At 31.9% G+C, this 17,054-nt stretch overlaps 1 protein-coding gene across 1 annotated transcript; it reads left to right on the top strand.

Moving 5' to 3' along the window:
- Positions 1 to 13,348: 13,348 nt before the first annotated feature.
- On the top strand, positions 13,349 to 16,592 carry LOC148278267 (uncharacterized). The gene is made up of 3 exons (XM_088231664.1): positions 13,349 to 13,494; positions 13,581 to 13,760; positions 15,236 to 16,592. The coding sequence occupies exons 1-3, from the start codon at positions 13,440 to 13,442 to the stop codon at positions 15,454 to 15,456; spliced, it is 456 nt and encodes a 151-aa protein (XP_088087790.1). The 5' UTR covers positions 13,349 to 13,439; the 3' UTR covers positions 15,457 to 16,592.
- Positions 16,593 to 17,054: the final 462 nt, after the last annotated feature.

The following is a 17,054-nucleotide window of genomic DNA, read 5'->3' as shown; positions in this document are numbered from 1 at the left end:
ATTTTTATTCTATGCATATCTTAAAATTTCAAATCAACATCTTGCACCTGTATTTAAATATATTTGAAATATATTAAGACTGTTGACTTAATGCATTCTGTTAGTATACCCACGTGTAGTCGCATGCGAAAAAAAATCCCCACGTAATATACAGTAGAAATCTTCTCTATCCCCACGAGAAAATTCAGAATGGCACCCCAAAATGTTACTTTGATGTACTTTTGAAAACCAAAAATCAATTTCGTTCTCCCAAAATAATAAACAAGTAGGCTTATTCTATTACAATTTCGTTTCGTAAGTTCGTTCGTTCTCCTTATACCCATCTCACTCTAACTCAATCAAAATCGTATTTCGCTCTCGTTCCCTCTCGTAGGATACGAATAAATCTACAAAACAAATTCGTTACAGAATTAGGCCACTAATCATGATAAGATAAGATATTTATTGTTAATGAAGAAAAGTACATATAATCTTTCTTTTTAAATTGAAAACATATGTCATCATCATCATTCCTCTTTCCACACCGGCGGTGCATAGGGTACTGTATTGGTAAACCAAATGCAGGGTATTTCGATCAACTGTTACATGAAGGTAAGGTGATCAGTCCTAGGATTTAGGCGCCAGTTCGAAAACGATGAAATATTGCATTTCAAATCATGTTTTACGTTCATTCTGCCAGGGATCGAACCCAGGACCTCATAAATGGTAGGTAAGCGCCAACCCCTGCACAACGGGCAGACTAATCTCCACTTGATTTCCTCAACTTTTATTCAGATCTGGTTCTATTGCACACACATAACTGTGGAGTACAATTGTTTTTTTTTTTTAGTTTCTAAAATAATAAATGACATTACACAGAAATAATTTCTACTTGTTGGAAAATCGAGCACAACCTATATTTTATTATGTTTAAGAATGAAAGGTAGAAAAATATTAATATTTATCAACACATTATGTTGTAGCGAACACTAAGGTAGAAGCTGAAATGAACGGCGGCCTCCGTGGTGTAGTGGTCAAGACGCTTGACTCACGCACGGAAGGTTCCGGGTTCGATTCCCGGTGAGAACACAAAAATTAAAAATGTGATTTTTCTCAAGCTTGGGTGCTCTGTGATGTAATTCACCACTGTAATTAGGCCTCCTGGCCTGTTGTGGTGCAAAAAAAAAATGAATAGCACCAGTATAGCACTGCGAATTTACAAAAGCAATAGCAAATAAAATGACTTCCTCATTTTAAAAACTGAGTCCTAACAATATAACATTTCGGCAATATATTCTATGTTCCCTTAGTCAAATCGAGAGAAAGAAATTAGAAAAAAGTATCGAAAAGACTTTTTTTTTTTTTAAGGAATAACCCGCTAAGCCTCTATTAGAGGCTTGTCAGCAGGTGGGATAGAGGGGATATGGAAGGAGGTAATAAAAATACACCGCAACACCCAGACCAATTGAGAACAAATCTTTCTTGGATTTTGTCTTGCAACTGGCGGGAATCGAACCCGCGACGCCAGTTTCACAGTTGGCCGTCTAATTAACTGCACCACGATGCCTGTCAAAAAAAATTACACTGAAGTAAAATACTGAAAGAAACCTGAACATTTTCAAGAAAATCAAGTGGAAAAAAAGGGCGGGGTACCTTTAATTATTCTAAAAGATCTTTTTTTTTTATTTGAAAATTTATTTATAAACCCTTACGGATTGTTACATTTATATTACATAAAATAATATATACATTTTTCATTTATACTCTGTTGTTCAAGATAATATTTTTTACACCTTTTGAAAAGTTTGTCTGAGTCTTTTGTTTAGGCCAAATTATGGCCAAAAAAATTAAAAAGCGAACTAACTTACGGGAGACCAATAAAAGAGATTTAAATATCTCATAACTCGCTTTCGGTAAATTAAGGATAGCAAATATTTTTAAAAAATCTGTCCATGTGAACGAAGAATACAGTTCAGTGTGTGAAATATAACCAGAACCCTGGACCAGTGTTTTTGACTCGATGGCAGCTCTTAGGTAAAATTTCTGAATCGAACGAAAATAAGTCCACCTCCTCGTGTAGCGGTTGACGTTTTCGCCTACCATTCTTGCGGTCTTCGGTTCGACTCCTGGCAGGGTGGATGTATAATTATAATTTTTGAGGTTTTTTGAACTGCGACAATTAATTATTTCTGGACTGGCACCTGAAGCGTAAGACTAATAATCTTACCTTCATGTAACGATGATCTTACTACGCTAGATTTTATTTACGGTAATAAGGTTGGATAGTGTAGTACTATGACAAAAATACGTTATAAAACTCTTAATTCAGTAAATTAAATAAACATGAAAAAATAACATTTTTCGCGCTAAGCAATAATGTTGAATAAAGTTAGCAATAATTTCCAATAGTACGATCTATGTAGTTTGTATGCATATGTATGTATAATATACGAAAGAAAGGTGTTATATATAGATTCGGGATTGCCTGCTTCCATATTGTTATGTGAGTGCTGGATTAAGCTAAAAGCCGTTAAGATTACCGCCCAATTTCATCAACGTGTTGAGTCGCTCGGTGACACTAAGCATGCTCTGTGTAACTCGGCGACCCATTTTCACACTAACAAACTCTCATACTTCTCGACCAAACAATGAAAGTATTAATTTATTTAGTTATTATTTTATAATATTTTGTCCTTATATTTTAGTTGATAGTGAGAAAGTTTAATGGTTTTTTTTTTATTCTTATTGATTTGTTAATAGACTATTAAACTTAAAAGCCGAAAATTAAAAAAAATACATGTTTATCGTATTATCAGCGCTAGGATTTTTTAAAGTTTTGTATTTCTGAAATTACTCCGCATGCGACGTTAGAGGTTCTCTTCCGCTTATTCTCGGCCAGTTCTGCCGATTAGTTCGTTTATGTTTAGTGACCCGGATTATTTTACACCTCTCTTACCATTGGTTGACTCATATGAACTAACTCAAAATCTAATTCGAAATTCAATTTTTTTTTTTAATAAAATTTTCGTACATTTTCAGGAAACTTTGCAGTACAATTTAATGGTCCAGTTTTTACCGCGGGAAAAAAAAACATTTATTGTATTTAATTTCCCGTAGGACTGAAGTTCCTCATTATGTTTTAACATTGACTTACGCATTTTATAAAACAATGATGAACAAAATCATAAATTACGATTAATTATGAAATCAGTCGGCATATTAAATTTACTATAGCGATTTTATGTACATTATTTTACATGGAAACTCACGAAGTTAGTGCTCCGAGTATTGATTTTTATAATGAATTCGTTTGGCTGTAGAGTTGCTGTTATTCATATCGGATTTTATTATTTCATATTTTTCAATTTAAGTTCATAATTTCAATTCAACAACCAGTGGAGCATATGACACTGCATTAAAAGATCAAAAACAGTATGTCGAAGTCCAGGCACGATGACATATTGTAGTGTAGAATCACCTTTAAACCAATATTTCACCTCCACCCTGCCAGTAAACCGAGAACCTCAAGCATGGTACGCGAACAAATCAACCAATAAACCACGAGGCGGGCTTATTGCCCTTAGTTTTTTTTTCATGATTTTGTCAGGTTTGAGAGAACACATTTCTGTTTGTGAAATACTCGTAGTGCCAGAGCCCCAGATAAGTGATTTCGAATTGATGGCTACTTCTAAGTAAATATACTGAAACATGAAATCGAGTTAAGATACACGTAAGTCTACCTCTATGTGTAGTGGATGGCGCGTTCGCTAACCATGCTTGAAGTCCCGGGTTCGATTAGCAGGTTTAACGTTTTACTATAATATTTCTCTATGCCTAGACTGGAGCTTGAAGCGAAAGAGATATTTATTTATTTATTTTACAATACGCCCCAGGGGAAATTACAAAAAATAGAGTTAAAGTTAAACTGCATAATAAAAAAGAAAAAATACAGATGCAAGAAAAATTTTAGAATTAAAAAGCAAATTGTAAATAGCTTGTAAAGAATTTAAACATAAAAAAAATGGCATTTACAAATTAATGTTAAAAACAAATAATAAAAATTAGTTAACAGTGAGTATGTATATAATAACAATATAATATACAGTACACAAACATATTTGATAAATTAATTTCAGAAAGAGAAAAGATAATAATAATAGACATCAAAAACAGAGAAAAAATTGCATGAAAAAGAAAGTTTTATTACGACTTTAATAATTAGTTTTAAACAATGCATTAAAGAACGTTTTAAAATGAATAATTGTTGTATTAAAAAGGTCTATATCACAAGATTAAAAAATATACGAGCTAAACTCGGCAATGCTTTGCTATTGCTAGATTTGTGTAAATTATAGTCGTCGAAAGTTTGATAATTAACAATTATTGTATTTAGTTCAAATTCGATATGTACATTATTTTCGTGTTTCGGTTTACATAAATTGTGAGGATAAATAAATAGTCCATTTTCCGTACCTCAAAACTGAACTGATTTTGTTTATTTTAGACGGAGTATCAGAATAAAACTTTCGGTATAGGTACGTCTCGTGTTTTTCGAAAATATTTGTATTCCATAAGCCCGAAGACAGCGGATAAAACTGGGCATTTTTATGGGTTTTAGGATGGTTCTAGTTCCCATAGTAAACAAGTAAATCACTGCCCCAGTGCCATAATCTAGGGAGAGAATACGGGAATATGTTTGTATGAAGAATAATCAGACCGCGTTTCCTCTTAAGATTAAACATTATTAAGTATACTCACAAAACTTGACTTTATAATGCTATCACATAATCATAGAAAAAGGAAAAAAGGAAAAAAAAACTATTGACCTATAAATACACATAGACACACCCTGAGCCCTCTAAATTATGACACTTATGTTCAAACGCTCAGTCATACCCAACTCGTATAAGTCGTTCTTTAACCACCCGCCGGGTTTGAAAACCGTTCGGATAAACGTAAAAAAGATGGGGTAATTTTACATTGAAAAGTAAGTATCTAGGTACTTGTTTATGATTGAATGCTACAGCTTAAAATAATAATTTTTCAAATATACATTTAGAATTCTTTTGCGGATGTCAAACTCTTCTTTTCTTAATAACAGGGGTGCACTTTATGTAGGAATATGATTTTCGAAAATGTAATAAATGTCAGTTAATAATATTATTTTAGCATTCCCAAAAATCCAATGAAAATAATAAATGAGCAGAAAGTACAAGGAATTTAAGGCAAGAATTTGATTGGAATGCATAAAAAAACCAATGTTATTTGTAAATATTTAAATGCAAACTTTTTGAATATACGAAAAAATAGCATCCTCCAGTATATGCATGCGCGTCGTCTTTCTTTCATCTTGATAGCAACATTTTCTATAACGTTGTTGAATGTTGTCACTGACATTTTCGAGCCTTTATATCGGAATGTGACACGACTTGTTGCATTAATTAGAAGCCGTAAATGAGTTAAGAAACCCTTTGATACTCAATCTTAACCCGCTCTATCTTTGTCATTCGAGCTAATTTGCTAATTCTCCCCCTAGAATATTATAAGGAATCGGTATATTTAGGCCAAAAGTTCTCACCCGCAGAAGCCTTACAACCCCCCTACTCCACGCCCCGTCAAGGTTCTACGGGAAATTGAAAGCTTTTATATTTTTTATTCGACTCAATACAATGTCTACATCACAAATAATGTAATACTAACATAAAACCTTAAATGATTTACCCCTATTGATTTTATGTCCGAGCGGATGAAGAATACAATTCTGCGGGTGAAATAAAAGAAGGATCCAGGACAAAACATAAATCAAGTGGGGATAAGTCCGCGTTGCTTGAGATCTAGGGTTTTATAGCAGGGTAGGCGTTAAATATTAGTTTTAAGGGTGGTTCTACATACGGTGCTATATGTTATCGTTTCTGAGCCCCGGTTAATTACAATGAAAAGTTAACAGAGTTATCTTCAGTGACTTTAAAAAAAAAAAAATGTTATGTTTATATTTTCATAAAATATGTTCAATTGCGACGACACATTTTCATAATGAAAATCATATTTTGCTTTATAAACAATTAAAGATAATTATTCACATATTACAACAGAGATGTAGAACATTTTAGAGAAGGGAATATGGATGTAGAGACTTATGATCTGTCATTGGCTGGTTTAAGTGACCACTTTACACACTTTAAATTTCACCATTTTGCATGTATTTGAAAATACATATTCCTTTAATTCTTTCATCTGTTGATGTTTGTGAAGTTAAAAAGCTGAAAATTTTGACCAACTCAAAATGTTGTTAATTAAAGATAATTATTAGCTTCCCATCGCAATACGGGCCCTGGACTGGTACACGAAACAAAAGACTGATGACCTTTAATGTAACAAAAATGATCAAGATACACTGCAATGAGGAAGTTCAGTGAGTTTTTATTTAAATTTATTACAACAGAGAGGGAAAACATTTTTGAGAAGGGAATATGGAGTCTAGGCATTACAGGGCTTGTAACCCATTGGGGGGTTTAAGTAGCCACTTTACACTTTGATCGGGTTGTGGTCCTGTGGCTAGTGTCTCGGACTCACGGACCAAAGGTCTGTGGTTCGAATCCCACTCTACTCCAACTTGATTCCATTTTCTAATAGTGAGTTATTTACAACTCGTTGAAAATGGCCCTCAAAATGAAATATTTGGGTAAATCGTAAGAACGCAAATATTTATTTTTTCTAAAAAAAAAAAAACACATTGTGTAACATTCATCATTCTGCCCATATTTGAACATCCACATTTCCACAACTCTTCCATCTGTTGACTTTTGTGAAGTAAAGGAGCTGAAACCTTTATTATGCGGGTGAGATTCATTCGGCTGAACCAAATCACGTACTAGGCAAGCGCGACCCCAACAATTTTCCAATTTTCATACTTTTTCTTTTACCAGGTAGTTAATTCAACAATGTTTGAGTGTGTCCAAAAAATCAAAAATAAAAAATATATGTATACTTGTATGAATTTTTAAAATTGTGAAATTACTCAACGTATAATGTCACAAGCTCTCTTTGGTGAGTTCTGCTGATAAGTGGTTTGGCTTCTAATAAAAACCGGAAATCTATCGCAATATTATGTCGTCGGTTGATTCGGAAGAACTAGCGACATCGTTCAAAGTAGTATGTTTTTATTAAAATCATTTTTATTATATTTTTTATACATTTTCAAGAAACTTTCCAGTACAATTATATAATATTATATAATATAATATTAAATGCTTTAATTTCTATCACGTGTAAGTAATCCAATTTCCCGTAGCACTGAACTTCCTCATTGGAGTATTAATGCAATGCCCCATGCAGCTGGTAAGGCAAGGAAAATGGTAATGATATATCAACAGTAATGAAGAATCTCTTCGAGAAGATATTTCGCTTGTGTTAGCGTTTATCTTATATGAATAAAGGTTTCTGCTTTTTTACTTATACGACTTCAACAGATGGAAGAATTGGAGAAAAAAATATGTTTAAATATATTTCTATGATATATATAATGGATTTCATTTTTTAATGTCGCAGGTAGATAAAACTGCCTATTATTTGCATTGTTGTGCCCTGCAGTAAGTTTGACAACAGTTTAATGTCAGTGTAGTTCCCGTGCTGCATTGTTGTTTATTAATTAGCCCTTTTCGAGCGTTAGCATTGAATGGTTTTAATTAGTTTGTGTGAAGGGTTATTATTGTTATTTTAAATAAAAACGACAAATCAAGATATGTTTTTAAAAATTTTAACACAATTTAATTTTATATTAATTAACAATTATAAGTAGAATTTGAATTATTTTTCTCTGATTCAAATGTTTAAATAGCCAAATTGTTTATTTTTCAGCATTTCGTCGTATTCAAATTAACTTTTTTATAAAGCTTAAATATTTTCAAGATCATTGATTTGATTTTTTTTACGATTTCGTGCGTCACGCATACATTTTTAAAACATTCTCAGTGACGGGGCCCTTAATTTCAAGACGAAAATTTTTCAACACTTGGTTGCAAAGCACTAAGGAAGAAACAGCAAGACAGATGCCATATCACGTTATTCAACATTTTGGTTTTGTGGATTATTAAGTAAAAGTCAATTTATTGTACAATCAGAACAATGAACGCCAGAATTAAGATGCGTTGGGAAAAAAGTAGAAGACATGCAAATGTTTTTTTAAAAACTAATTCTAAACTAAAAGTTGGCTCGACGAAAATAATTGTTTTAGTCAAATTGTTAACAACGCAATACCTTTTTGTAGTCACTGCACGGTACCAAAGATTACGAGTGTTCCCAGACGCGGTCGTCCAAAAAACGTTTTACGGAATGTTGCCAAAAAACAAAAGCAAAAAAGTTAGAGGAATTCTAGATTCCTTCAGCAATGCTAAATAGCCATGGCATCTCAAATGTCTTTCCGCGCCTCCGGTAAAAAAGATACTGCCAATATTATGGGCATGTTGTTTTCATCATCACCACGATATGCCACAAATATGAAGAAAACAATTGAATCGGCAAAAGCGAATATGCAAAGGGCACCCTAAAACACTACGTCGAATCGTATCCCTGGTATTATATACCATTAAGTGTCCATAAGATTTTGATTCATGGAAAATATATACCAGCCACTTCTCTACATCCTATTGGACAGCTATCAGAAGAAGCTCAAGAAGCCGGGAATAAAGATAACAGACAATTCAGGGAGTTATATACAAGGAAGACTTCCTGGATTGATTCTAACACGGATCTCGTGCACATATTACTTATCTCGTCAGACCCATTAATATCAAGTTTACGGAATACACCGAGCAGGAAACCAACTAAATTCTTGCCAGAAGTGTTGATTTTACTGTCTGATCTATCCGCTTCTTCCATATCGGAATAAATATCAGACAAAAGTGATGAGGATGTCTCCGATTGATACCTATGAGGGTGGTTAATAATTTAATTTTTGCAAATAAGTGATTAAACCATTTAACTGATCGTTAAACTTTTTTATAACTGTTTATTATTTGGCTTTTAAAAAAATTATGTACAAGCTTATATTTTCAAGAGTATATTTTCATATTTCTATGTTTCATGATTAATTATAGATTGCAGTGAAATGACAACAAAATACTCCATGTGTTTTATATATACAATATTTTAATTGATACGAAAGTATGAAAGTTTTTATGTTTTTCACATACAATTTTCGCATAAATCTTTTTTATTTATTTATCTCCAAAATGACATAGAAATCGAATTTGTACCTATTATATCTTATTCACAAATGATATTTGAGTGGAGTGATAATTTAATACGCTAGATTAGAATATTACACAGTGTGCGGTGAGAGCGAGAGCCATCCACTGGGCTTGTACTTAGTACACATAACTTGCACTCTTAATTTGCCTTTATATTTCTAGTCCTGGCGTCAATATTGATTTTGACAATTATGTATTAATAAAATTCTGAAAAGTTCAATAAATTATGAAATTAAATTATAAAATATCAACCTGAAAAAGCACATGATGACTTCACTAACCAGATGAGACAAACACTAATAGATTTATAATATTTCTTATATAACCCTTACGGGTTTAGTGAACTTACCAACAATTAAAATTAAAACTTTCAAAAGGTGCTGTAGAAGCTGTTGAATCACTTGGTTTAAAAAACCAGGATCGGCTTTATGAAGAGATCAATAAATTGAAGCAAACATTTCCTTAATTCGTACAATCTGATTTTCCAACATCTTTAAGTTTTTGAAAGTAACGAATTCGGAGAACTACCGAAAGTAATTAAGAAATTGTCAATCCCGTTAAGCTTTTAAAGAACGCGTTTTTTTCTTAATGGGGATTTTTTATGGACAAACGATGGAAACTGCCTATCAGTTGACATGATGAAGTCGAAGCTAATTGTAAAGATGAATTATTAAATCATAATATAAATTACCAGGAATTTTTAATATTTTTGAAAATAACAAAGAGAGCTCGATAAAAAATAACTTATATTTACCAATAAAAAATACGATTTTCATGTTGGTCCTAGTAGCACTGTTTAATTTCTTAATTCCGCTATAACTAAATGTTTTGTTTAGCAAAAAAAAATAATTTTCCGAAATCTCCGTGCCTGCTCTTTTTGAAAGGTACTAGAGCTAGTCTCAATACGTCTAATGGTAAGCCCGTGACGACATTATTTGAACTGACCAATAGTGACAAGTGGGAAGTAATAATTGTATACCGGAGACACCGTGTGATGTCATCATTCGGCGAACCAATCATAGAAGGGATTCGAAAAAGCAAATATATTTTTCAAAATAGCGCCTTGAATAACTCCATAAAAAAAGTACTTGCGATACTGCCATGTTTGAGTTCTACCGTTTAAAACAAATCAGCAATATTTTAATGGTCTTTCATTTCCCTATTTCCATCCAGTGGTCCATATTATATATTAGCACCTCGTTTGCAGCGTTGTTGTTGTTGTATGGAAGTTAAGGTGATCAGTCTTACGCTTTTACGTGCTAGTCCAAGAATAATTAAATATCACAATGTAGAATCACCCTTAAAACCAATATTTTACGTCCGCTCTACCAAAAATCTAAACCAGGACCCCAAGGAAGGTAGGTGATCAGGTATTTGATAAGTAATTGTTGTCGATAAAGAAAAATATAAAAAAAGTGATTATTTATTCACTAAAATAAAATTGTAAGTAACTAAAGCGAAATCAAGGAAAAAACGGTAAAATGTAATATCTTGAAAACGGCGAACATTTCACTGAACATGGATTAACCTTTATTCACCAGAACTTTTTTTAACCCTGGTGTCTGGCCACCCTGCATATATATATACACGTTTCTCATTGCGTAAAAGAAAAAAAGTATTATTGTGTACAATAATGAAGGGTGACGTCTGATCCCATTCTAGTTTCTAATTAGCGACAATGATGTCATTTCTAGTTTCGTAAAACCACAAGTGAAATCACAAAATATACAGTAGTTATTTCAATAGGTGTCCTATGAAAAATAATTACGAATATGATTTTTTAACTTCGCGCGAAATACTTGTATTCCTTGCTGTATTTTTTGTTTGCTTTATTCATTTAATCAATTAAATATTCTTCTGTAATAATGTCGCCCTGCTGTTTTTAATTATTAAGTAAATAAAAAAATAACCAATTGTTTTATGTAGATCTCGTACTTACTACATTTCGTAAAGCAGAAACATCATTAAATATTATGTGATCCTTAAATATTTGAAGCAAACAATTCTTTTTTAATATCGATTTTTTACCTAGAACCCAGAATTTCTTTAAAAATTGGGTAGTGGGAAAAGCGCAAAGATGGTTGATGCTTTTTTATTAAAATTATTTAGTTATTAATTTTTGTATTTTTCGAAATCGAGTTGAGATTAGTCGGCCTCATGGTGTCCTAGTTCGTGCGCTTAAACGCCAATTAATGAATGAAATAAAAAAATTACGCTGAAAATCAATCCACCCTGTGTTTTTTTTATCGAGCCGGGTGGATTTTTGCTGTGGTGTGAAAACGGCCAATATGTGGCCGAAGTATGCCGCTTTTTTATAGCGTTTTACCTTCTAAATACGCGACAGCAAAGCGTTTTCTACGCGCGTTATACCTTTCAAAATACTAGCCTTGATCGATTACATATTATTTATCAAAATTACTCGTAGTACGACTTAATGTTTTACAAAATGAATACACACACTAACAGTGACAAGCGACGTTAAAGTTGTTTACAAAATTCAATAAAATGAAGTAACAAGGCTTGCTTACCCACACGTAAATAAAATAAATTTTAAACTGTATACAAAATAAGTTGAAATCAAAATTATAGTCTGATAATAATTATTTTATTCGAATATATCATTCAGAAGCAACGTGCAGCCCAACGTGATGCAACGTGATACGAGAAATAAAAACAAAACAAAAGATAAACGAAACGAAATAAAACATTGATTTTTAGTTCAGAACACCAACGCTTATTTTTATGGTTTCTAATAATATTGATGGTACAGAGCCGGATTTTAGTACCTACCTCCCAATGTTTCGGTTCCACCGGTTGGTTTGTGAACTATTCGAATATCGTTTTGTGAGCCCAGCACTGTATGATTATATAAAACCGAGAGCAGGCTTGCTTGATAATGTTTAACTAGGGCTGGTATTCTAAACGCTCTCGCAGCCGTAGAAAAACTGTTTTCTCGTGCCGCAAGAGTGGTTTAGAATAGCACCCTAGACCGTCAAGTATAAAATTTCAAAAAAACATTGCTCACGTGTTTTGGTCACGTTTATATAAGATTTTATCAAAAATAACTCCCGAATTAATTTCACATTATTATGCAAGTTGAATGAATTCAACATTGTTACATGGAATTTTTCTAAACAGAGAATTAAAATTTCGGTTGATCTGCGAAAAAATCTGATCGGAAAATGAATTATAACCTTCAGAAACCTCATAAGTCAATATAAATATTTTTAAGGCCTCTACAAAAAAAAAACTATTTACTGACTTTTTTGTTAAATGAAAGTGCCCAAATATTTTTTTTATTACGATGCCATAAATAAGAATGAACATTATAATTTTATCAAAAATTTAGACAGTCAAGGGAATTAAGCACTTTGGGACTTGTGACATCTTTAATTAGTAACTTTATGGGGTTTTTGATAATCACAATTTTAATACAATCTTCTACAAAATACTCTTGATCAGCAGCTTTCACACTTATAAATAAAATAATCGCCCAAAAATTATAATCACCAAAAAACAATTGTAAAAAATTATTCGTTTTGAGTTTTCACATAAATTATTTTCTTGACAATTAATTTCCAATAAATTGATTGCAATAATTTTTTGTTAATATTAAAAGATTAAAAAAAAAATCTTTTAACATTTCTTTCCATGACCTATTAAAATTTTATTATATTAGACTCCATCCCTTTACAAGCAAAAAATTAGTAAATACAAGTTTTTACAAATCAATTATCACTCGAAAAATCTATTCAGGTAGTTATTGCCGCACCCAGTCAAAAGTACTTGTAAAATATCTCATTAAATATATATCTACGATTAGTTCTTATTGATTTTCAAAATTTATTAACTGACTTTTATTTATCAAATCTTGATTTGTTATTCTTGTACATTTGCATAATTTTTATGTTTGTGTACATTTTGTCATTAATTGTTCTTTCTTTGTCAATGCATTTGACTTATTTTCGGCCCATGTTATCGTGTTTTGGTAGAAGGCCCAAATAAAGGGGAAAAAATTCTACTGGCCATAGAATTATTTATTTTTGAAGTACCTACTTATCCGGAAGTACTTACCTGAAAAAACTAAAACCTTCTACTGGTATCCCTAATATGGGCGTAAACTCAACGGCGTGAATTTATCTGTCATTATTCGTCATAACATTACTTCGTTTGGGAAGTTTGTTTATATTTCAAAACTCAAACAGCAGCAAAATGAATTCCATAAATTTATATTTACTAATACTTTTATCAAGCCTTGTGTCCTCAGGTTGGTTGATCGCGTTCATCTGGATTGTAATGTTTAGTAAAAGTTTGTTGTTCTGATCGCTGTCTTAACCTATAATTTTATTACAGGACTTGCAGTAAGATGTTATATGTGTTCATCTGCACAAAATAAAATAGATGACACCTGCGGTGCATATAGAAAGTTTGACAAACGACAGAATATTGCCGTAGAGTGTAATAGTGAAGAATCTCCCATGCCAGGATCATTTTGTATGAAGATTACTCAACAGAGCCCCATTGGGTTCGTATGTAAGTAAAGTGATGATCCCTTACGTTTAGTATCTATTAACATGTACAAAACAGTGCTTGAGAAATATTTCCTTTTAAGAATCAAACTGGTGGAGACATTAATTTGTATATGTAATGGCATTATTATTATTGTTTCATTTATTCTTAAATGTAATTTCATTCTGTTTGGCTGTTAGTGTCATAATGAATAGTGGTGGTAAATAGTTTAAATTGCACTAAAACAACTAAAATGTGAAGGACAACAGGTAAAGGAATTAGTTTCATTCACAAAGTTATTAAATATAGATACCGTTTGTCAAAGTATATTATATTCAAGTTTAATAGAGAATAGAAATATTAATTTGTTAGATGAATTTGAAGTCACATAGAAGAAAAATAGTATCATATATGCATTAAGGTGTAATTGAATTGGTTTGTTTATTATGTCTTCCTACAAATTGCCTAATTTGTCCATAAGTAATAATGACAATGTGAAATTATAAGAAAACATAATATAAAGGTTAACAATATTATGCTTCATGATCTGTTAACCCTTTCTTTTGCTGTTATTTGGGTGCAAGTTAAATTTTTTTAGTTTTGTGAAAGGTGGCGTAAAGTCAGAGTAGAGTATATTTGTATTAAAAATTAAAACCGATCATATGACATTTATTTATTCATTTCAAATTACATTTGTATACATATTCACCAACATATTATGGCTTTTTAGGCAGTGCCTGTGTTAAGCCATAATAATTAAAAACAACAAGATATAAATTAAATTAAAATAAATTATAATTTCATGTGAAACAATATAAAATTAAAAAAAAAACCAATCCAAATACAAAAAATAACATTAAATTATAAATAACATTAACTTTGATAATAATAATGTCATATGATACAATATTATATTCAATAATGTTTTTAAAAACTGGTGAGAAAAAAACTATTTTTTTGACACCATATATGTTTGGCACTTTTTCAACAGTCAAAAGTTATTAGTTATTGTTGCAGGAGACTGCTGCAGATATTGCATAGATTTATATACTATTAAGCGTGTTGTCCAGATGCCCTTTGAAATATATGTATGTTTATGTAATAATATTTTATTTTTGATATTATTTAATTATGTACTTTCCATTATGTTGTATCTCAACTCAACACAAGGCCCTTGACCTCATAGTGTTTTGGATACATTTACTATTTTATTTTTTTGTAATATGTGTGTATTTTGTGTGAATAAATAAATAATTAAAAAAAATTAAACGGAACTTATTTCTGCATTGTTTTGGTAGGACCTTAACTCGCGCGCTTGTAGGTTGTGATTAATTTCACTAAATTGTTAGTTGTACTTTCACACTTATAGACTAGGCATACAGGTAGGTCATTAGAACAGATTAATCAACACAATTTTTTTTAATATGGGACATATATATGTGTATAAAGTGTTAAATAAATAAATAATAATTAAAAAATATGCTTTTTGAAATTTTCAGGGGATGGGCGTTGGCGACAAGTAATTCGACGCTGTGCATCAGTAGCTGATACTGGAGTGACGGGAGTGTGTAATTGGGGAGTTTATGAGAACGGAGTTTATTGGGAGGAATGCTACTGTTCATCTGACGAATGCAACTCGGCAACTCGTTTCCCCATTGCTAAATCCCTCCTCTTATTACCGGTCTTACCTCTTATCTACTTGTTTAGTAAAACTTATTGAAAAATGAATTTTGGTGTCTCCGCATGATTATTCTAAATTATTATTTATGAAGATGTCATCGTACAAATTTTTTATTCAATTTTTGTTTTAGTGAAAAATCTTGACGCTACACACTTATTAATTTTGTCAACTGTGAAAGGCTGCTTAATACCTGATGCTTTTGTATTTTTTTAAATAAGGAATTACACTATTTTTTCCTTTGCTTATTATGTATTTATAAGGGGTATTCATTCAAAAGGTTTCAAAATTACTTCAGGATGGGGAAGATATTGACTGTTCTTTGACCTCTTCACAAATGCGTTAATGCTGTGGATTCCACAGACGACTCATCAGAAGAGGTTGGACTGTCACAAGTAAAAAGTAATTGGCCTTCTGCTCTGTTTTCATACATTGTAGTCAGCTTTTCTAATGATAGTTTTGTCAATATGTTGGATATTTTTTTTAGAAAAAAAAAATCACCTTTGTTGCCAGTTCCCTATGGAATCTTACAAATTAGGTTCCTTCTCTGTTTCCAACCCAAACAGTTTCTTGTCAAAAATGGAAAAGAGCTATAGCAGGGGTAGTACATTCTGTATCGTGATTTCATCACATTCACAGCTGGTTTCATCCCTTAAACCAAGCTGGCAAAGGTATTGGCGGAACGTACTATGCCCTGTGAACATTTGAGTGAACTGCAAAGTTGGATTACATATTTTTTAGAAAAGGAAAGTAATCCAGTATCACTAGAAAGGAAATCTATGTTATTTTTCCCTGTTCTGCTTTTTTATAGCAGTCATTCCAAAATCCTTTCATAGACTCTGCAGAACAGAGTCGCTATTTGTTGCTGTATTTTATTAAGTTTTTTTCTTCTACATTTTTTATTTTAATGAATGTATTTATCAGTTTGACAGCTCCTTGATATAATTGTTTTTCGACTTTGTGTGATTCTGTCTACGTAGATTGTACAGCTCTTGGCAAGTTGGTTAGTCAGGCCTGTGGCTTTTTTGTGTACACTGTCTACATGTTTTGACCAATTTGAATTCCTGTCTAACGTCATCTCCAATATTTAAAATAGTCAATGAACTTTATTTATTATTTATTTACATATATTATTTTTTTGCACCACACCAAGCCAGGAGGCCTAATTACAGTGGTGAATTAAAGCACAAAACACCCAGACTTTAGAAAAATCACATTCATTTTTTGTGTTCTCACCGGGAATTGAACCCAGAAACTTCCGTGCGTGAGTCAAGCGTCTTCACCGCTTCATCAAGGAGGTATTTCTCAAACTGATTATTGAATAATCCTTATAGTTTTTTCTTCTGCAAAGTAAATCGGGTTGTGGTCCCATGGTAGTATTGTGGACTAATAGTCCTAAGGTTCGAGGTTCAAATCCCACTCTACCACAACTCCATTTCCATTTTTCCAGCACAAGTTATTTACGACTTTTACAGGAAATAGTCTGAAAATTATAATATTTGAGCAAATATAACACAAGTATTTCTCTTTTTTATAAAAAAATTAATTGCAGTTTAGGTCTGTTTTTCCAATCAATTAATATTCATTATTTCCCTTCCATTAGATGTATTGGTGCATAGGGCGCTGCATATGTACACCAA

The sequence above is a fragment of the Micrasema longulum genome, unplaced genomic scaffold (assembly GCF_059751315.1).
Source record: "Micrasema longulum isolate JH-2025_06_02 unplaced genomic scaffold, ASM5975131v1 h1tg000900l, whole genome shotgun sequence".
NCBI lineage: Eukaryota > Metazoa > Arthropoda > Insecta > Trichoptera > Brachycentridae > Micrasema > Micrasema longulum.
Note: the sequence above shows the minus strand (reverse complement) of the source record. Positions and strands in the feature narration are given on the sequence as shown.

Bases quoted from the DNA above. Each gene is read 5' to 3' on its own strand.
- LOC148278267 (XM_088231664.1), top strand. From the start codon at position 13,440: ATGAATTCCATAAATTTATATTTACTAATACTTTTATCAAGCCTTGTG. The intron at 13,495-13,580 runs GTTGGTTGATCG...ATTTTATTACAG, and splicing joins ATCAAGCCTTGTGTCCTCAG to GACTTGCAGTAAGATGTTAT. The intron at 13,761-15,235 runs GTAAGTAAAGTG...TGAAATTTTCAG, and splicing joins GAGCCCCATTGGGTTCGTAT to GGGATGGGCGTTGGCGACAA.